General features: G+C 37.9%; 1 protein-coding gene across 5 annotated transcripts; it reads right to left on the bottom strand.

Moving 5' to 3' along the window:
* Positions 1-946: 946 nt before the first annotated feature.
* Positions 947-21,346, bottom strand: LOC111593872 (fibronectin type III domain-containing protein 5). 5 transcript variants are annotated; one of them, XM_023306933.2, is made up of 9 exons: positions 21,115-21,346; positions 14,797-16,146; positions 13,541-13,682; positions 5,956-6,104; positions 5,585-5,730; positions 5,261-5,455; positions 2,147-2,206; positions 1,872-2,069; positions 947-1,817 (listed from the first exon to the last, which is right to left on the bottom strand). In XM_023306933.2, exons 2-9 carry the CDS (start codon positions 14,840-14,842, stop codon positions 1,209-1,211), a joined length of 1,545 nt encoding a protein of 514 aa, XP_023162701.1. In that variant the 5' UTR covers positions 14,843-16,146; positions 21,115-21,346; the 3' UTR covers positions 947-1,208. The 5 variants fall into 5 exon arrangements, with proteins under 5 accessions (XP_023162701.1, XP_023162702.1, XP_023162703.1 ...); XM_023306934.2 differs by having other exon boundaries at positions 5,956-6,098; XM_023306935.2 differs by lacking the exon at positions 2,147-2,206.
* Positions 21,347-21,732: the final 386 nt, after the last annotated feature.

Below are 21,732 nucleotides of genomic sequence, written 5' to 3'. Positions count from 1 at the left end.
AGAATTGAAGTAACATAACTAAAATGTAAGTAACTACCTAGAGAAGAGAGCAAATGGTTTTCTGTGCTGCCATCAGTTCTATATATAATTCATATAACTATCATATAGGTACATCAAGTGAAACTGTTTGAAAATGCATACTTAACCACTAAAAGGATACTCGTACATACACCTACATTTATATATATATATATATATATATATATATATATCTATAAAGAATTATATATCTTTTAAAATGACGTCTTTATAATCAACGTACAAGTACAAGTAGTTTTAAAAACACTTAGAACTCATCCTGGGCACTTTCTTACTTGACAATTATATTTTACAATATCATATTGTAGGAATTTAAGTTTATAGACTAGTTTTACAGTTTCAACGTTTCGTTTTTGGTCGTGGGTATTTGATATGTTAGCTAGTAAGTAAGAATAAGTTAGTTAGTAACGCTTTCGACTATCTTCATTTGTTCTTTGTGCCTACAAGCTATATAGTGGGGTTCATTCTCAACTACCTCTAGGGTATATACGTGTATAGACTACTAGTGAAAACATGTAGTTATAGAGGTGTATATATATAAACATGTGTTGGTGCCCTAGGTTTTGGCTATAACTATCAATATTTGGGTGTATGTGTGTATATGTATATAGATATAGAAGAGAACGTGTAAAGATATATATATATAACTTCGTCAACAGGTTTTTAAGTCGGCCTATGTCTAGGGTTAAACCAGAAATTCATCGTAATATATTAAAGCCTGATAGTTTACTTGTTTGTCGTTAAAGCTGATTTATCAGTTGTGTATGTGTTTTTTCTGTTTATAATGGCTTATAAACCACATCATCTATAGTTCGTATATGTATACTTCAGTCGGTGTTGAATATACAAAGCTTTCTTGCAAAAAGTTGATGCCCTTCTTCCATTTCCTATCTTGTTTTGATACATAAGCTACGTCTATGCCTACGTCTATTTCTAGTAATACGTTTACAACTAGTTTTAACTGCCTGAAGAGGCGTTTGAGTCCCCTTCAGCTTCACCGAAACACTTATTTGAGCAGCTGGCATACTTCTAACCACCTTTCAATCTGAGTCGAGGATAGTGTGTGTGTGAATAGGTTCGTGTTTGTAAGTGTGAAATCTGTGATTGTGACTGGGTGTCCAGTTTGCCTTGAGTGAGCGCGCTTAGATAAATGTTTCGGCTGCCATTTGTTACAAGCATTCTGCCAGTGGCGGTTTCTCAATGGGCGGTGATGGACCCGACACTGAAACCATTGGCACGGCGCTAATTTTCGGCTTGATTATCTTCAAGCCAAGCCCCAAATTCTTAGGACTGCTGTGCGGCGATGAGGAGGCCGTCGATGAGCGCTGATGCACTAGCACACGCGGTTTAGCCTCAATGGCAATGCTGGGCGTGGAAGCGGCCGAAACGGAGGATGCCGTAGCCGTTGCACTGGCCAGCAGTGGAACATGCACCAATTCCTCCACAGTTTCCGCTGAATCCTGTGAATCGTGCACCATAGCCGATGTATCGCTGTGTATGAGAGCTGATATGGAGGTGGCGTCATCATCTTGCATATACGGCGGTGGAGCCTCCAATGAAATGCTGCCCACGATAACATTGGCCGTGGTTATGGCAGAGGAACGTGCTAGTAAGCTCGTTACGGCTGTTGGCGATTGTTTGGCGTCGTGGAGTACGGGGAGCGTGAGCAATTCACCACCATTGGCGCCACATTCCTTCATCTCTATGTCCTGCGAGGAGTTTTGCTGCTGTTGCTGCTGGACGGAGTCATCGTCGGTGCGCCATGGACGCAGACTCTTCTACAAGGCAAATATATCATTAATCAGATTTGTTGATATAAACTGACAGTTTACCCTGCGTCCATTTTCGGTAATATTCTCTGCACTCTTGGCCTTCCGGCAGAGCACACTTTGTGAGCCATGGCGACGCAGGAACTCGATGGAGTCGAATCCGCGACCCTCCGACGACACGAATATGGCCGAATTGATCCGGCTGCGTGTACAGCGCTCCGATATCGATGTGGAACGTTCCTCGGCGAGCATGTGGATGTGCTGTAAGACAAAGATTTATTAGAAAAGCCATTGGATATTGAAAAATTGTTGTTATCTTTGCAATTTGTTTCTCTTACGCGGCTATTGCAGTGCAACGGTGGGTGAGCAAAGGTGCCGCCACATTCACTGCTGTCGAACTGTATTCTCAATGTTATATAGAAGTAGAAAGAAAGAGAGAGACATGGAAGAGAAAGAACAGATAAAGAGAGAGACCCAGAGGTGGAAAACAAAAACAAAATGTCAGACTTTACACGCACACACACGCACGCGCGCACACACATACAATTTGTAAGCTGAAGTACAGGAATTTCAGAGACGAAACGAAGTAAATATCCTCTTCAGGCGATTAACAATAAGAACAACAACAGAAGCAAGCGAAAAGCGTAAAGCAACAACCTGCACAATACTCTACAAAAGCGATACGAAAACTGTGAGTGAGTTGGTGTTTTTATTTTGTTTTTTTTTTTTTGGAATTGGCGGCTGTGTTTTTGGCTGTGCTCTAGTGAAGTGTGAGTCTAGAAGTGACTCTTCTAACTGTACACGGTGTATTAGTGTTTATGTGCTAAGTATTTTTATTGGGTGCTCTAAAATATTTGTTTATCAACGCTGCAAACGCCGGGCGAACAAACGGTAAAACGGTTTAAACGGATAAACGATTAACGTGCCCAACACGAAGTGCATGGCGTTTGGTGCAATTATCGGAATCGATAGGCGAGCGAAACGGAACGAAACGAATAAGCGCAACGATCAAATGAACGAAACGAACGAGCACAAATATATGTGAGCGAACGCACAAACAAGCAATCGGATGCGCTTTATCGTTCATCGATTAGCGTCTCGAAAAGCACTTACGCTGGCCGGTTCACTGTAGTTGCTGTGATTGAGCATGGATGATTCGGTGTGTATGGTATCGCTGGCGACCATGCTGTGATACTTTTGCAGCGTGGATGATCCACGACTCTCGCGCGATCCATCTCGGCTGCGGTCGGCGCATGAATACTGCCGGCGATACTGTCGCCGCCGGCGTCCCACATTGCCCGCACCGGATGTGGAGCCTCCAACTCCATATCCCATGGTGCCGTGATTGACGCCGACGCCGGCAACGCCAACGGCAGCTGGCCCATAATCAGCGTATGCCAACGGTCGAGACGGCAACGGAGGCGGGCGAAAGTAGCTGGGATCATAGCTGAACTGTCGCCGTCGCCACTGATCGTATTGCCGATAGTGGCTGAAGAGGCGTCTACGACGCAATATCAATTGCTTTTTGGCCTCGAGCACCTCGTTCTCCTCGACAAAGGTGCGCTCCTGCGAGTTCTTCAATATACTACGCTGTTGCGCAAATCGACGCTGCTTCGTATGACTATTGACCGAGAGAGGCAACACACGCTGCTGTTGCGGCTGCGGCAGCGGCTGCATTGGTGGTTCCCGTTGCAGCAGTAGTTTCTCATCCTCAGCTGTTTGACAGCCATCTGCATCCACATCTGTATTAGCATTTCTTATTGGTACAGCGCTATCTATGCTATCCACATGCTCCAGCACATTGGACTGATTATCGACACTGAGTCCGCGAACATACGTGTTGGTAGGCGTGCCATGGCTATGACTAACGGGCGCTGTGGGTGTGGCCGCCGTTTCGCGATGCACTGGTTGCTAGCTCTCCACATCCGCTTTGTGCAGCAGCGCAAACTGACAGCCGCAATCGCGCTCGAGCTCCCGTCGCGGATACTGAAAGCAGCGATCGAAGATGCCGCAGCCCTCGCAACGGGGCAAGCACTGAGTGCACCGCATTTACAGTAGAAAGAGAGAAAGAGAAAGAGAGAGAGAGGAAGAGAGAGAGAGACAGCGGCGAGAGCGGGAGCAGGCGAGAGCGAGCCAAGTGTATTGATTGGGTGGAATATTAAGAAACTTTTGTCAGTGATTTTCATTGAAAGCTTGAAGAACCTCAACAAAGCTCAACAAAAAGCTTAAAACCAAAACCGCTAAACTAATTACGAAATATGTATAGAAAATGCAAATGGGTTAAAAACTTGATTTCGATTTTATATATGTATATATTTAAAAGAGTGCTTCCATGCGCGGAACCATCAAACATGTACAAATGGAACATATGGAACTGGTTCATTTAGGGTCAACCGCCTGGGTGCAGTTCTAAATGTGACTAAAATAATTTATGGAATTTGATTTTTTTGTTTATTTGAAGAAAGTTTTAAGCTCACGGCTCTAAGTAGAAGAGGAGTTAAAAAAGTATCTTCGGTGCACACCGAAGTGAGGGTACTCTACAGAAACTTTAAAAGAAAAGCGTGTTAGAGTATATTTGAAAACTACGAAATCGGTCAAAGCAAAATCATATTTAAACTAGAAAAAAGCTTGATTCTTACGCAAATTATAAAAAAGTAGAAGTAGAAAAAGGACGGTGAAGCCTATTATATATAATTGTTCCACTAATCATATACAATATATATGGTGTAAATATGAACGGGTCAAATGAACGCCATTAAGAGCCCGATTAAGTATGCTATACATATTGATGTTAATTCATTTTAATGTTTGGGTGTCTACGAATTGATCGATTAGAACTTTGAAGCAGACAAATATATACAGGATTTACACAATTCTGACTGAGCAGACCTTAAGACTTTTCTACTTTCGATATTTGAAATGAAAATTAGAAAATTTCCGCAATTGAAGCTTTCCAAATAATCAGATTCAAATAGTTTTTAAAGTAGGAGAGAAAGGGTAAATTTTTGATAGAGCAGGGCTTAGTGCACTAGTTTAAGAAAATTGTGCGGATTTTGTTTAAAATATTTTCTTAAAAAACTTTTCATATAGTCTTTTCTTGACTTGTTGCACAAAGCTAATAATATGCAAAAGAAAAATATATTTTTTTTGATTCGTAATGCAGTAAGTAATTGAGAAATGAAAGATTTTTTGTATACCTTGACAAAGAAATCGGGGTGTAGGTTCTATAAATAAAGCATAACAAAAAAGGAAACATAGTTAAAGTTCAATTCGCGCTCAGAAAACAGAACAAATACTTGTTTTTTTTTGTCTGCCCTGTGTAAACCGCCCACAATAAATACCCATTAAATGCCAGCGCACTATAGTAAGTATATATATATGTATATATATATCTTTAAATATATATATGTATATATATTTATTTATATGCATATCTTCCATACGATCCATACCTGATGTGAATGCTGGCCATTGCAGCCGCTGGCACTGCAAACACCTGTGCCCGGCACCTTGAGCTGCTCGTGCTTATAGTCTGGCTGGTAGGGCAGAAGCATACGTATTTTGCCCCAACGATTGAAAAAGAGTGCTATAGCACCAGCCCACACCATCAGCACGATTAAAACAATGCCAATCTCTACGCCACGTATCTGTAAAAAAGGAAAAGGAGTTCATTTTCAACTGTTTCCAAACCATTGAATCCTGATTCAACTGCTTCTTCTGATGCCAACTGCTGTTAGTTAACAATATATACTCGATTATTGACGACTCTTTCTTACCGTTGGCAGCTCTCTTGAGGTTCTGTGCGTCAGCGTATTGGTGGCTGTGGAGGTGACATCGTCGCCAAAGCTGGTGCCATTGCCGGAGCCATTGCGTCCATAGATGCCCGGCGGAAAGTCCTGTTGTGATGTATTACGAGGCAGATCTGTAAGCAAAATAAAATACTTCTTACGAGGGTTGTATAAAGAATATATATATTTATTGAAATTAATTGAAAGCGTTAACAGAGTAGTATTACTTCTACTTCAATCTAACATGTCCAGTTAGAAGCTTTTTGTCTCATGTTGATCAGATACTTTTAAACATGTATATTTACATTATTTCTCATTTATTTTATACATTCACTGTGTAGCTTTAACTATGGACTTACCCAGCGTGCGAAATTTGATTTGGCCGCGACTGCGATATCTTTTGCCCATCCAGATGGCCGTCACAGAGAGTGAATACTGTGTGCTGGGCAGCAGACGGTCCAGGACAATGGCCTCGCTGTTGCCGGCAACGTCCTGTACAACCCTGTAACTTAAATTAATTCAATTACCACTCTCGAACGGCAGCTAAGTGTGACAGGATGTAAGTATGTGTATTGGATGCGTATTGGATATGTGTGTGTGTGTGTTATTGCGTGTGTGTGTGCAGCTAATTGCACAAACTACAATAAATAGTTGCGAGTAAGACGTGAAATATGAGGCCAGGTTTGTGGCTCGTAATTACAGTATGGGCCCAATATTTCACTTTGTCACTTTGCCAGGCAGTTAGCCAAACATGTCCTAGATTTTGCCGCTCGTATAACCGACCCACTCCCTCTATAGTTATATATATTTATGTGTATGTATAGTATATATCTGCTGTAAGCTAACAAGTGCGTGGTTAGCCCAGTCGCAGAGCTTTGCGTGGACCTCTGGCCTGTGGTGCAATGTCTCCTGTTACAGCAGCGGCCGCTATACAACAGCCTGACAAATGATTCATTATTCATATATAGCACATAGCAGTTACTGTTAATACACACACTAACACTTATACTCACTCACACACACACATTCAAACGCCTTGCCAATGGGCCCCAGTGGAATCGACGCGTCAGCCATTGGAGGCTAAAGAACATACGCGGCTCGACTTTTGTTGCCTGCAGCCATAACAAAAACATAAACTAACGCTTTGTGTGTTACTAAGCAAGCAATGAGCGACTATAAATACCCTGTAAACTGTAAACAATACAAATGACTTGTATAACTTGTTGATATGATATCAACATAAAATACATCAAAGCTGTTAGCAAAACAGACCAAAAATTAGGGTATACCCTGTAAAATGTTGTCAGAAATTATGATCATTTAAATATATATGAATAATATGACTACAATTTAGAGTATCTCAATAATTAGGCTCTACATTGACTCCTTAATACCCTATAAAGTAACCTAAATGCGACTCATATTAATTTTTTAATATAATATATAGAGCTCTATAGTTCGAGATCCTGACAAGTGCTTTGCTGATTAAATCTGCGTTAGCTTGTTAAATAAACTTGAACCTTGAACTTAATTTTTATTCAGAAACTTTCGTTTAATAGTCAGGTACGCTATCTCTTAGCACCTGCCTGAACATATCAATTAGCTTAACAAATTTTGATTTGCCTTAACATATAATTGGTACTTAAATATTCTCCCAATAATTATATGTAATTATTATATTTCAAGCTATTTTCTGATACTTAAATATTCTAACAACAATTATACGTAGTTGTTTTATTCTAAAGTAGTTTCTTTTCTTCTTACTTCATTTAAAAACTAATATTATAATGTCTTAATTAGAAGCTTCGTTAAATGTCATTTTCAAGAGATTATTATGTATCGACAAAATCGTTGAGTAGAAGATGAGCTTTAACATTTGGATACCTCGGTATATATACCTTTCTGGGTATATTATTTTTGCCAAAAATACAGCACATATAGTAGAGAGGGCCAAGCATACAAATTTCTTCTTAAAATTAAATGATTTATATAGATGTTCCTCCCCTAGCTTTAGCTTATTTCGAATTATCGATAACTTTTCATCAGTTTTCACAAAGTCGATTCAATATTGGCGATTTCTCTCTGTCTTTCTATCTCTCCACATGTCTTCATATATAATACATAGGTACGCTACTCACTGAATGGTGTGTTTTAAAACTAAGAATTATCGATAACTTTTTGTGTCATGAAATCGGTAAAAAATTGATTATCTATTTATGTCAGATACTCCCAACTAGAACTCGCTTGATTATACAATTTAGCTTAAAGTTTCAAAATCTATTTCGTTTTAGCATATCAAAAAAGGCAAACATAAAAGGTAAACACAAATATATAAATGTTTACTTATGGTAAAAGATAAATATGTACAGCTGCTATGTGTCTGCAAGGATATTAAATAACCTAAGTAACCATAAAGAGCATTTCATTTCAGTTAACTGGCAGTTGTGACCCATTTAAGCATCTTTGCTTAACCTAAGCATTCTGCTTATAGTTTTCGAAGACAAACACACAAGCTCAAATGTTAACCCAGTTAAACAGATGTTCGCTTTAATTTCCATAAATGTATTTCACAAATACTGTTATCCTTTATACTAATTTCCCAAATACTATTATCCTTTATACTAATATGCGTCACACTCTGTGTCTCACACGCTTAAGTTTTGGGCTTTTATGAACTTGGCGCGTACCCTGTATTCCCAGCCTAACCATTAAGTGTATATATAGGCAGACAGAAATATATATATACAATCTATGGAATGCTTCAACAAATATGCCCCATGCACCACTTAAGGGCCACAAAAACAATTTAGTTTTATGCAAACTTTGCCGTTAGACCAGGCAACAGATGTGACAATGTCTAAAGTTGGCCAGGTCGACGGTTCAAATCAAGTTTAAGCCCCACTGTCAGCTGTTGGTACATTGATTGTCCACCACAATTTACACGCACAAGCTAAGTTTTATGTGGCTTTTGGGTGGTGCGGCTTAGAAAATGTAACTTTAGGGAATTGAGAGAGCAAGCGTTCTCCACTCTCTCTCTCTCTCTCAGAGTTCATAAATATTGCCAAAAATTTCATATATGCTCTTTAGCTTTACCCTTTGACTAAACCAAAGTTTCACTTGGCTTTTTCGCCAACTTTTTTCTGTTGTTAAAGTTCCAGGCCAATGGATTTCCGTTTGCCGTTGAATAAACAAACAGTTTAGAAAGCGCGCATACAATTGGCTACGTTCAACATTTGTTGTGTCCATTACTCAAACTGCCAAAATTGAAAATTCAAGCAGCATATATATATATATATATATATATATATGTTATATACAGTATATATATATATATATATATATATGTGTGTGCGTGTGCAGTGTATAAAACATTTGGCTTGCCATTTTTAATAACTTATGTTGCACAATGTATGGTTGCTTTTTCTCTTTTGGTTTTTATTTTTATGTTTCATTTCGATGGGTTTTTTTCTGAATATAAGCTGGTAGAGTTTATTGTATTGTAAATGTGTAACAGCTGAAGTAGAAGGATTAAGGGCTAACACACACACACACGTGCACACACACGCATATATAAAAACATACAATGTGCGTGGCATACAGAGTTAAACCTTTGTTTCCCTGTCATGTACACACACTCACACACACACACACACACACAGTCATATATAGCATAGTATAAGCTATACTATATAGTGTATAGGTTATTGGTTTACAAATTATTATGCTGTTTCATGAAGTGAAATGAATGTTTGTGCGTCTCTGTAAGGTTTGTTTTCCTGTTCATTCGCCTAACTCTATGAATGCAAAGCATTTGGCAGCTATTCAAGCAAAAGACTTACAATTGGGAATATTTCCACCTGTGTATTCATACCTTTCTCTAAAAGAGTTTTAAATTGAAAAAGGCTAGAGGCGCGCGTATCCGACAAGGAAATACTCTGAGCATTAAACAGAGCTGCTTTTTCACTTATTTTACGTTTCTTTTCTAGCAAACATTCACACACACACACACACACAAATGCACACATGCAATTTCCGCAGCGGCTGCGTTTAAACTGCATTATGGGCTTTACTATGGGATATAGACAAACGTTCAGTGGGACATCTCTAGGTCTTCTCAGCGCGTCGTGCTGATCAAGCATACTTTATGGAGTCTGCCGCACCGCCTACTGCCTTTTATACACATATTTTTTATTCAACTCTGCCTCGATTCTTTATAAAATTAAAACTGAATTAATTGCTAAACGGCTCTAATTTTTGTCCGGAATTAATATATGTAAATTTGACCAACGTAAAAGCCAAAAAAGCCCAAATGAAAAACAAAGTTATGTAATTAGTTCAAAGCCAACAAAAAAGAAACTAAAAGTGAATAATTAAATAATATGAAAAAAACGCTCACATGCAAGCCCAAAAACTTTTAATTTAACAGAGCTCATCCATAATTAAGAGCAGGTGCGTCACAGAGCCAACACAAACTTTTTTACAGAACTGCCGTCATAATTGAGACTTAACAATAACTGAAATTCTATTAAGTAGCTGCCTGTATATTTTACATTTATTTAATATGCTCAAAGTATTTCGTGGAAAAAGAGCACTCTTAAGTCTTTAATTGGCTTCAGGTGTTTCAGTCTTGATTTCATCTGCCCTCAAATGCCAAACTAAATGACTTTAAAGTTTAAGCACAAAAGAAATGAGCAGAGGAAGTTAATTAAGTATACGTCATGTTGTGCAGCAGACAGGCAACATTTTTCAATTTCAAAATATGCAAAATGAATTCCCACCACCAAAAATTATATAGCAGAAACAATCCAAGCCAATTAAACGAGCATTGAGAATGGAAAAGGGAAAAGTGAAAAGTGAGAAAGTGAACAAAAATGATAATAAAAACAAAGTTAAGTTGCACTCTTAGCGGGGCCGTGACGTTTGACCTTTTTGTTGCATTTCGGCAAACGTTACGTTAATAATTAGAAACTGTCAGTGGCAAGTGCTCAAAATATGTAAAATAAATGCTGTAAAAATGCTGCTACACTCTGCATATAGTACATTAGAATCGGAATGTACACATAAATTCAGTATTGATTGAAAATTTTCCAGAGCACTTTAGCTCTAGCCCTTAGTGCCTGGACAGTAATTGTTATTAATTATTATTGTTATTGATGGTGCTTGACAAATTGTACCACGTATCCTTTGGCCAGGAATGCCCAGGCAACGACAGGGCTGACAGACAGAAAAATATATGTGAACACTGTGAGAAAATGTGTGTCATAGGCATAGAACAGCCAAACGATATGCACTGAGTGTGCGTGGGTAATATTTAATATATATCCACGTCATAAATTAATATTAAGTATGTGCTTATGTCAAGCATGCAATTTGCATTTATATTATGCATTGTCAAACAGAAATCGAATATTAAGTATACGCTCAACTGTTCGGCTAATATTAGGTATACGCTTATGTCAAAGAGATAAATTCAATGAATTATAAGTGAGTGAAAATGATGCAAAAATGCAATTTTAGCAATGTTCGATCCATGTTAAATGTTATAGAGTAATAAATATATGATATTCTACAAATATTAAGTATACGCCTATATAAAAATATTTTTTTTATTGAGTGCTCACATGGCTCACATAGTCAATGCTATACTTAAGTATTATACTTATAATATACTTATAAGCCAAGCTGGTCTTTTTTTAGAAATTTCTTTTTTAATCAAAACTCATAACTAGTTCTCGTCTAATTTCTCTCAGTGCATCTATATGTACATACACATATTTTTCTTTTTTTATAAAGCTACTAGAAATGTATGCAGCTCCAGATATGTAATTTTTGTCTGCTCGTCTAAAACAAGGGTGTGTACACACACACACACACACACACACAAGCACAAACACACTCACACAGAAAATTCGTTGAATTGTGTGTGTAGTCCCCACTGGGTAGCTAGGAACTATGACTATGTTATAGACCTATTCAGTTGAGTCGAGTTCGAGTCATCGTCAACGTGTCTATGTACTAATCATACATTATTCATCAACACAATTTTACTCGAAAAACGGCTGGAAGATAGAACACAGAACTAGGCCCCGCCCCCCGAGAGGCCCCTACCCCCGACTGCTCGCCCAATCTCGCCCGCTTGCCCTTTTTGTAATGAGCGCAAGCACTAAAAATCGATACTAAAGAAAAACACAAAAATTAAAAAACAAACTGACTTATAAATAATGTCCAGGCCATGAGAAATGAAGCCAACAATAACAACGACAACAACAACAACAATAGCAAACGAAATGGATGTAATAAAATTTTGATATAGGCGTGAACTTTATGAAACAATAAGAAAGAAACAACAACAACGGCAATAACGGGCAATGGTCACTAAAAGACAAACACGCTCATGCAGTCAAACAAACACACACACACACGCGCGCGCAGCTATTAAATTGAAAACACCTTGAAGAACAACAAGAACAAAGGTAGGCAACAGCAGCCAGCCTAACCGAACTGCAGCCGCAGTCAAAAAGTCACAAAAGCCAAGCACTTAACTTATTACACGGCATTCCAATGTCCTTCCAAAACATTGACGTGCCACGCCCTCCCAGCCCAGCCCCCGCATTCACTCCCTTAGACAGGCCAAGCCGCCTCCGTTGTGGCACGCCTCGCGGAGCGCGTCTCGCGCTAGCGGAAGTCCTTAGTTTGTAGTCGTTAGCGAAGAGTCCTTCCTGGTCGCAGTTCGACTTCTAGTCGAAATATGCAACGCCACTTGACTTGTTTTCTATTTTTTCCTTCTCCATTTTTCTCTGCTACATTCAAATCGCAGCCAAAGAGTCGAGGAGAGACAGGGAAGGGAGGGAGCGAGCACGCGGGACGTGAAGCAGAGAAAATATTACGATTACAAGCATGTTTTGTTCTTCCTGCTACTCCGACGTCGCACTTTTATTACACGTCTGTCCTCCTGCTCTAATGCAGCTGTTTCTACGCTTGCCGGCATGCTTGCAGCAGAATGCACTGAGAGAAATATGAAGCGAATCGGTTTCTTTATCAAAATCATTTTACTAAGTTTTCTTTCTCTCTCGCTCTCTCTCTCTCGCTATATCTATCTCTCTATCTATCTCTCTATCTTTCTCTCTTCTTATCTCTCTATCTTTCTCTCTCTTTATCTCTTTGTCTCTTTCTCTCTACCTCTTTCTTTTTATCTGTTTCTCCATCACTCATTTTTCTTTTCCAGAACTCTCTCGCTCAACGTCTTTCTCTATTTCTTTCCCTTTCATACTCTCTCACTCTCTCTCTATCTCTCTCTCTATCTCTCTATCTATTACCTATATCTCACTGTATATTCCTTTCTTTATCTATCTTTATCTCTGTCTATTATTCTTTACAACACATTCTCTCTCTCTCCCTATCTCTCTCTTTATATCTCGCTCTTTCCTCCTCCTCCTCACTCTCTTTGCAAAACTTTAAACAATAATGAAATTAATTAGCCAAACTTATATTCTGATAAGAGCTTTTGTCTTCACATTTCCATTCATTTTGAAAAGGTTGTTCATATTGTTTTTATGTTTTCGCCCAGTGTAGTAAAACTTTGGTAACTTCAAGTACACGCGGCGGCGGCGGCGGCGGCTTCTTTTGTTTTTCTTTTTTGGACTTTGCCTTTACACGCGGTCATTTTGGCTTTAACTTTGTATTTGCTGTTCTGCCCCCTTAGGCCCCACTTTCCTTAACTTGTATCGTTATTTAGCTCAGGGCCATTACACACACACACACACACGCGCACGCACACACACAGCTGAGCCTTGTCAATTGCACAAAATATTGTAAAGTCAGCGACGCCTCTTTGCATAATTGCATCAACTTTGTGAACTACGGGAAGCAAATTGCCTCTGTGTGTGTGTGTGTGTGTGTGACGGTGTAGGTGTATGCGTGTGTAATAATGCCAGAGGTACCTACCTGTCATCTGTTGGCTTATAAGTTACAATGTACTTCTCAATGGGATGTGCCTTTAGATCAATCTGCGTTTGCCAAGAGACGCGCACGGCCGTCGGCGTTAAAAATGTTACGGTTATATTCTCCGGCGTAGCTGGTATAGTGCCTGCATATAGATAGAGAAGACAGATATACAACACTGTAGATAAATAACAGTAAGACATATATATGCTGATCAACAAAGTATTTTTAGCTTCAAATTAACATACTCTAGATTGAGAAGTCAATAAAAAGTAGTTACTATATATAAGCCCCGACTGTAGGTCGATCCAAATTGATTGGATCCGGAATTTATATTTCATATTTACTCTGCATCGATACACTTGAAAAAATATGCTATATTTAGGAACTCTTTGTAAGGGAGAATATAATAATTCAGAAAATATTTAACAAATATTGAATATAATATTGTAAATGAAAAATAATAAAAGAAAAAATATATAAATTAAGGTAAAATTAATTTATAAAACTTCAGTCAATGTTTTAAAAATTATTTTATTTATCTTTATTATTTATTTATCTTTAGAAACAAACTTATAAATTACATGGCCTAAATATTAGGATGTGCCAAATCGGAAAATATTATGAAATTAGTTTTTGGGTTAGTGGTAAATGGGTTTAAGTTCTTATTATCTTATTCATTTAATATTTTTATTCTTTTAATAATTTACATTTTTTTCTCTAACATTAAATATTTAATAGGCAAATTAACTTTCAAGCAATATTGTCTGTGTGGCAATATAAAGAGGCGTTTGCTAGAATATGATCATCTAATATAATTAATTAAATAATTTTAAAAAAAATAATACATAAAATAAATATTTTTATTAAAAATTATACAACGACTTAAATTAAAATTAACTTTCGGAATTTAAAATTAGGTTCACGATTTTATATACAATAATTAATGTACTCAACAAAATATCCATAATCTATATAATTGATGCAATCCTTATGAATCCTTATTGCCCAAAAAATCTATTTAATATCTGTAATGTATGTAATCTATATATGTATAAATATATATAATATATGTGGTAAATATATATAATCGAACAATATATATTCTCTATCTGTTCTACAATTTACGTTTCATTCTTAATGCTTTAAACTTTTAAATCTTCTTTTTCGATTTGACTTTCATTTTTGAATTATATTTTTAACTTATGTATGCATGCGTACTTAGCTAGTACTTAATTTCTTTCAGTGCACACACTTACCAGCTAGACAGGTATTGACCAACAGAACGACAATGAACACAAACATTGCGCTTCAATTGCTTCAATAGTTTCAATTTCAGTTGCTGTTGATGATGGCTTTGATAATTCTTCTTGTTGTTGTTAGTTCGTTGTTGTTGTTGTTGTTGTTGTAGTATGTCCTAAAAAAGCCGGATTTCCTATGGTTTCCGCTTCATTTGCCGGCATTCGTCATTGCACTTTCTCTTGTAATTGTAATAATTTCGTGTTTTTAGTATTATTTTCAGTTATGTTTAGTATTTTATGAGTATTTTCTGGTATTTAGTTTCTTGCCAGTTTGAATATGAATAGAAAGCTAACTAAAAAACATAAAAATCAGTCTTGCTTTTTGTTCTCTGCTTCTGCTTCTTGCTCTTGCTTTTGCCGTTGCCTTGCTCTATTATCCTGGCCAATTAGGCATTGTATGTGTAATTGTAGTTGTTGTTGCTTTGTTTTCTGCTTTTGTTTTAACTTTAACTTGAACTTTAGTTGGCTTTCTTCTTTGTTTGTTTGAATTTATGCGTTTTTATTTTTTATAGCACATTTTTATGGGCTTTGCTATAGGCGTGTGTGTGCGTTGTCTTGAATCATCAGAGCGTTTTATTTTAGCTATGCTTATCTATATATGTATACATATATATATATATATATATATGTATATATATCTGTTCCTTTTTCTTCTTCTTCTTATTGTTTCGTGCTACAATTGAGTAAAAATTATTCACATTGCGTTTGCTTTTGTTTTTTGTTTATTTCTTTTGCTGCGGCTCAATGCCATTTGTTGTTGTTGTTGTTTTCGTTTCGTTTTTTTTTTTTTATATAAAATCAATAAAAAGCGACAAACGACAAACGCCAAACGCCAATCGTTCAGTTGACAGTCGCTGATTTCAGACTGAAAAACGTTTTTTTTTGTTTTCTGTTCGAGTGTTTACTTATTCTTTTGTTTTGGTTTTTTTTTCAGTTTTCCGCTTTTCGGTTTTTCAATTTTCGTGCTTTTCCAACGGCCAATTTATGTGCTGTTGAATTAATTCGATGAGACGGCGACGGCGCTGCATGGGGTTCGCACAGCTTTTCCACCTGTCGTCGCCGTCTTTTGATTTGTTGTTGTTGTCGTCGTTGTAGTTGTTGTTGTTGTCTGTTTAATTTTATGCATTGCGCATTTTGTTAACAGTTCTTTTTGTTGTTGACTTAATTGCTATAGCAGCATTTAAGCAGCTAATTTTTGCGCCTCTTGTTGCGCTTTTCCCTTTACTTTTCTTTGTTTTTCTCTCTGTTTGTTTTTTCGTGGCACGTTTTTGCCTTAATTACTATTGTTCCTTGTTGTTATTGTTATTTCTGTAATAAATCAAAGTTTGTGTGGATTATTAATGAGCATCTTGGCAAATGGTTTAGTCAAATTGCTTGCAGGAAGGCTTAGGTAAAAGAAAAACAGCAGAACAATTACTACAGCACAGTAAACACTCTAGCAATGAACAGCAATTAGCTGTGCAAAATTTCTTATTAAGTTCCTAACTTTTATTGACATTTAACACTGAATAAATCAAATGTTTTATTCATTTAACTGCTTGATATCAACACAACAATTTAGCTGTTCGTTCTAGTGAGGTTTTACTGTATAAATTATATATGTTAAGTATAGCTATTCATATATAAATTTGACTTGTTGTCGTTACGAAAATTGAAACCAAACAAAGTGCTGCATACTTTCAGGCCCAACACATTGCGCATACGCCACATGTAACACGCAGTTCTACAGACACACACATACACACACACACACACCTGTCTAATGTGCTTTTCTAATACATAATTTCATTTGATATTCACGCTCACGTTTCACGTTCAATTAGAAAGACTTGCATTAGCACGCAATCGCATTCGATCAAGCATGAATTTTTCGTAGCTATATATAGACATATATATATCTATGTGTATATATCACATATATATAATGTTAGAGTGATTTACAGCATTGCTATTTACAGAATTTTATTGTTTGTCGACAGTTTATCATTGTTAAGCTTACACATTCCATGTAGTTTCAAAGTTTCTATAGTTTATTTTAGACCTTTCTATGAATCTTTAAGTTAATTATAAAGCAGAAATGAATTTACATATAACTAAGTACAGTTACACCATAATTAAAGAAAAATATTTAGAGTTCTCAAACAGTAAAATCAAACTTAATAACTGGTCGCAGTTTGGGCCAATGCATACAACGAATAGTAAAGCAATCAATTTGGCTGCAATAAAAGTACAGTTAGATACTTATTAGAACAAACTTCACATCGAATTCTTAAAAAGTTGAAGCAACCCAACAGCAGAAAATGCATAGAAACCCAAAACTAATTTGTCTCCACTAAAATTCCAGTTAGTTTTTTATGAGTTCAAACTTCATTTAAAATTCTCAAGCAGTTCAAGTGCTCCGACAAAATTAAATTAAATTTTGTTTGCAATTGTCTGCAAAGGCATAAAATGGTTACAAATCAACACAGAGTTAGAGCTAAGCGCCAGTTAATTTATTTGCAGCTTATCTCAACAAAAAAGTTTGCAAGCTCGAAAAAAATGTACCCAAGTAAATGCCCTAAAGAATAATTCATGAATGGGTTTCAGTTAGGGATAAGTGGAGTGAGGTGGGTAGAGGCAGGGGAGGCGGCCATTGAGTAGCGACGGGTCGCATTGAATATTGATACATTTAAGTTGTTTAAGTAGCTTAAATGCGGTATATAACGTCGCCCTTTGATTGAGTGTGCTGGCATGATGTCCAGGGATTTACGGTCGCACGTACGTAACGATGGCTACCTGACGCTCCAAGTTGTCCACCTGTCTGTCTGTATGTGTGTGTGCATATTACATACGTGGCATCATTAAACTGTCACACGGCACTTACAGGCAGTGGAACGTGTGTCGGCCAAAGGGCAAACTTAATTGATGCAATTGTAAATGAGTTTACTTTAGTAAACTTCGACTTAGCCAAACTAAATAATTTGACATGAATGAAAAACTATATAAATGTAAATATACACAAATAACCTAATGCATTAGGTATGTGTGATGTCATTAAGTATGAAATTATGTAAACCAGCTGAAGGAATTTCTTATTCAATTTTTATAGCACGCGCGCTTTGATATGCTGAGCCAAATGATTGTTGAACATTTTGGAATTTAAGCGCAATTTAAATGTTAATTTTCCAAGAAATTTTCATTTGACACTCTTAAAACAGAGGAAGTGAGTGAATGGGAGTCTGCACGACTAACAGTTGACCTGCATGAACAACTTTTGCTTGCTCACTCTGTCTCTCTCTCTTCTTCGCTCTTTGTCTGCTGCTAAACAATGGAAAATTGTATCCTTAATTAACTTTTGTGTTTATAATTGAAATAAACTTTTAATGCATACATACAATAAATGTATACATGTACGAAAATTTTAGGGTATTTACTTTTCACATTTTCATACATAAGAAGGAAATATTTTGATATGTAAAGAGTTCAAGTTACTACGAGCTGAGAATGCTTGAGCTGCATTCTACTGTCTTTGCAGCACAATTGACAACTTGATAATACCCTTTTTTTATACATATATTCAAATGGGGTACATAGTATATTCATATAAAAAGCATGTTGCTGACGTGCTGTGAAAATAATTTCAACACTGTGACGCTGGTGACGCACTGCGAGAATATTTTCAACTGAAGCAGCGAAGGAGTATGAGTATGTGTGGGTGAGAGTGTATTGTTGTGTCTGTGTGTGTGTATGTGCTCTGCCACATGCACTCCGCATACAATAGGAATGAGTGAAAACAAGTAGGTGAAAACAGTTATCGTAAAATTAAAATGGCGGCTAGTACGCGCTGTCGCCGCTGACGTCGTCGTCATCGGCGTCGCCGTCGTCGGCGGCGACGTCGTCGCAACTGTTAATTATGGCGACAATACATGCACGCATACAAGCGCACGCTTCACACATACATACATACATATTCACAGGGCAGCCCTTTCGCTTGCATGTCTACGGCTATTGTAAGAGCGCGTCTGTGTGTGTTTGTTTGTTATTTTTGTTTTTTATTGCACACGTTGCGACTCCGGCTTATTGAGGACTTTTGGCATTTTCCTGATCAACGTTGTTGTTTGTGTATAATATTTTTTTGTAGTTTTCTGTGCGTTACTGTTTTTTTCGTTGTGCTGGTGTTTGCGGTAGCCACTGAGCAGACAATAAATCAATCAGCTGTGTTAACATCAAATTGCGTACCCCAGACAATTGCCGTTGTCTCTGTGTGCGTGTGCGTGTGCATGTGTGCGTGCTCTTAACAAAAAGGTCAGCTTAGTCGCTGACTAACCCCAAAAGGCTTGTGTGTCCAGCGCTTAACTTAATTCAGCTATAACTTCAACTACAGCCAATCCCTGTGTGTGTCTGCGTGTGCTCACTCGGTCACTGAGAGAAACAGCTCAATTTGTGCTACGTTTAAAACTCAATTAATGAGTGAGTTATTAAGCTTAAGCTGTTTGCGCAAAATTTAAGAGCGCTCTTAGCTGTACTTTACTGTTTCAGTGATAAACTTAAGCTGTTCGCTCTGTTGTGCAGTCAGTGCACTTGCATAAATAATTGAGCGTAAAATTTAATTTGTGCTCGCATTGTACGAACTTGACTTTGCATTAATATGTGGCTTATCTTTTGTAATTATTCATCTTTTTTATTTCGCTCAGTGTATTGTAGTAAAACGGTGTAGAGAGCTCACATAAAATGCTATTATTTGCTGGGCTGCTCGTAAAAAAACAAAAAAGCACTTGCTTCAAATTCAGCGCCGAAAAGCGCGCTCTGGCATATGCATGTGCGTGCGTGTGTGTATGTCCGTACGTAAGTGAACTGTGTGTGTGTGCCTTGGCCATGCACTTTAAGCTGAGTTGCTGCTGCTGAAAATTCGTTAGCTCCCCCATCCACAACAAATCCCTAACGGCAACTATGCGCCATGTTGCTTTTGTTAAAGGTTCCCTTCGTTTTTGGCTGCTGCTGGCTTTGCCTCTCTATTCCTTCTCCCTTCTCCGCCTCTTTGCATTGCCATTCCCTTTGGAATTTCGAAAGTGTGTCGCTTGCCAGTGTGTATATACATACAAATATACGAAAATACATACATACGTACGTACATTTGTGTTGTCATAGGTTCTTCACAGCGAGTACCTCGAGTATTTTTACATATTTGTATTTATGTATATATGTATGCCTGAGTTTGTACGTGTGTAGCGTGCTTGAACTGATTTCGCTGCGTGCAATTTACTTCGCCGCTGCTTCAGGCCAAAAATAACATAAATCGTATAAATAAATTGCCACATTTCAACATTTCCACATGTGCAGCCGCAGCAAGAGCAGCAGCAACGACAGCGGCAACTCACGCAACAATGCGGCGATGGCTGCGGCGGCAATTGCGGCATCGGTAGCGACAAGCGGCGAATTTATTTGTAAATTGAGAAGAAATTACAAAAAAAAATCATTTGCCGTGTTTTGACTTTTCGAAACTTAAATTCGAATTTGTACCGTTGTAGGCGTATATATATGTATGTGTGCGCGGGTGTGTGTGTGTGTGTTTGTGTGTTTATACACTGGCAGCAGCTTTGTTTATAAATACTGGAATCGTGTTATTTTGGCGCGTTACGTGCTACGTGCTAATAGCCAAAGATGAAAAAGATTTATAAGATTTATATAGTATATATACACACACACCCACGCTCTGCCATTAACTTGAAATTCGCATTGAACATGTGCATAAAATGAGTTTTTAATTACGACAGCTGCCGTTCATCTCTTTTAGCTGTTTCACCTTGGTTTTCATTCTCATTGTTGTTGCTGTTGTTGTTGTTATTGCAGCCGCTTCCTGCATGAAATATAAAATCAACAAAGTCCATTAGCGGCCGTTTGTTTCGTTCAGTTTTGCTTTGTTTCGTTACAATTACCGTTTTTTTTTTAAATTTTAATGCCATTTATTGGCTTAACATGCAGCTAAACAACAACACCAACAACAACACCAACAACAACAACATCTGCAGCAGCAACACCAATGTGGCTCAAGCCTCGCGCTTTGACCGGGCCGTTAATTGAGAGGCGCGAACAGGCAAACACACTCACACAGACACAGAAGGTAGGCAGCTAAAACACACACAGGCACACACTAACAGCCACTCCAAAATATATACATATATATATGTATGTGTGTGAGTGTGTGTGTATAAGATATAAGTGCTTAACAAAATATATATTTTCGCACACGTATTTGTATTTATATTTGTATTTTCTGCTTCTAAGTGTATAATTTACTTGGGTTCTTTTGTGGCTTTTTTTGCCGCCGGCTCAGTTGCTGCCACCTGCTCTTCAACGATTTGGTCTTTTGCTGCCGCCAAACTGATAACACAGACACAAGACTAAAGAACAAATGCTGGCAGAGCACATACAGTCTGGAGCTGCGCTTCGCCTATGTCGCCACTGTCTCTGTTTCTGTCTCCGTTATTCGTATACCGTTTATCCGCCTGCTCGTTAGCGTTGTGCTGCGGCCGACGCGTAAACTACAACTGAACAGCAGCGCGCCTTCGTTTATTGCGTTCCTCTTTACGCATGCAAAGAGAGCACGAGGGCTGCACTGTTCGAAATACGGCCAGTGGACAAAAATAGCTGACAGGCTCCATATTTGCTTACACCTTATTTCTTGCAGTGCGAGCTTTTGCTCTTACATGCGCGCTCTTTGATTAACTGAAAAGCTTTTGCGTTGTGTTAGGTCGCGGTTTCGACCGACTAAGATTGCTGCGTGTGAGGGAGAGGGATGTATGCTTTATTAACTGACAACGGGTTGACTCAGAGCCTGATTGGGCGACTGATTGACTGAGGAGACGAACTTTGGGTTTTTAAGCGCATTATTGGACGACCAATGAGAGGGGTGAA

Source organism: Drosophila hydei, unplaced genomic scaffold (assembly GCF_003285905.1).
Source record: "Drosophila hydei strain 15085-1641.00,03,60 unplaced genomic scaffold, DhydRS2 tig00008122-arrow-pilon, whole genome shotgun sequence".
NCBI lineage: Eukaryota > Metazoa > Arthropoda > Insecta > Diptera > Drosophilidae > Drosophila > Drosophila hydei.
Note: the sequence above shows the minus strand (reverse complement) of the source record. Positions and strands in the feature narration are given on the sequence as shown.

What these genes read in the sequence shown, in the direction of transcription:
- LOC111593872 (XM_023306933.2), bottom strand. Translation starts at nt 14,842, where the DNA reads ATGTTTGTGTTCATTGTCGTTCTGTTGGTCAATACCTGTCTAGCTG. An exon ending in AATCAAATTTCGCACGCTGG is followed by an intron (nt 5,731 to 5,955) that starts GTAAGTCCATAG and finishes TTTTGCTTACAG; the next exon opens with ATCTGCCTCGTAATACATCA. An exon ending in ATGGCCAGCATTCACATCAG is followed by an intron (nt 2,207 to 5,260) that starts GTATGGATCGTA and finishes TTGAGAATACAG; the next exon opens with TTCGACAGCAGTGAATGTGG.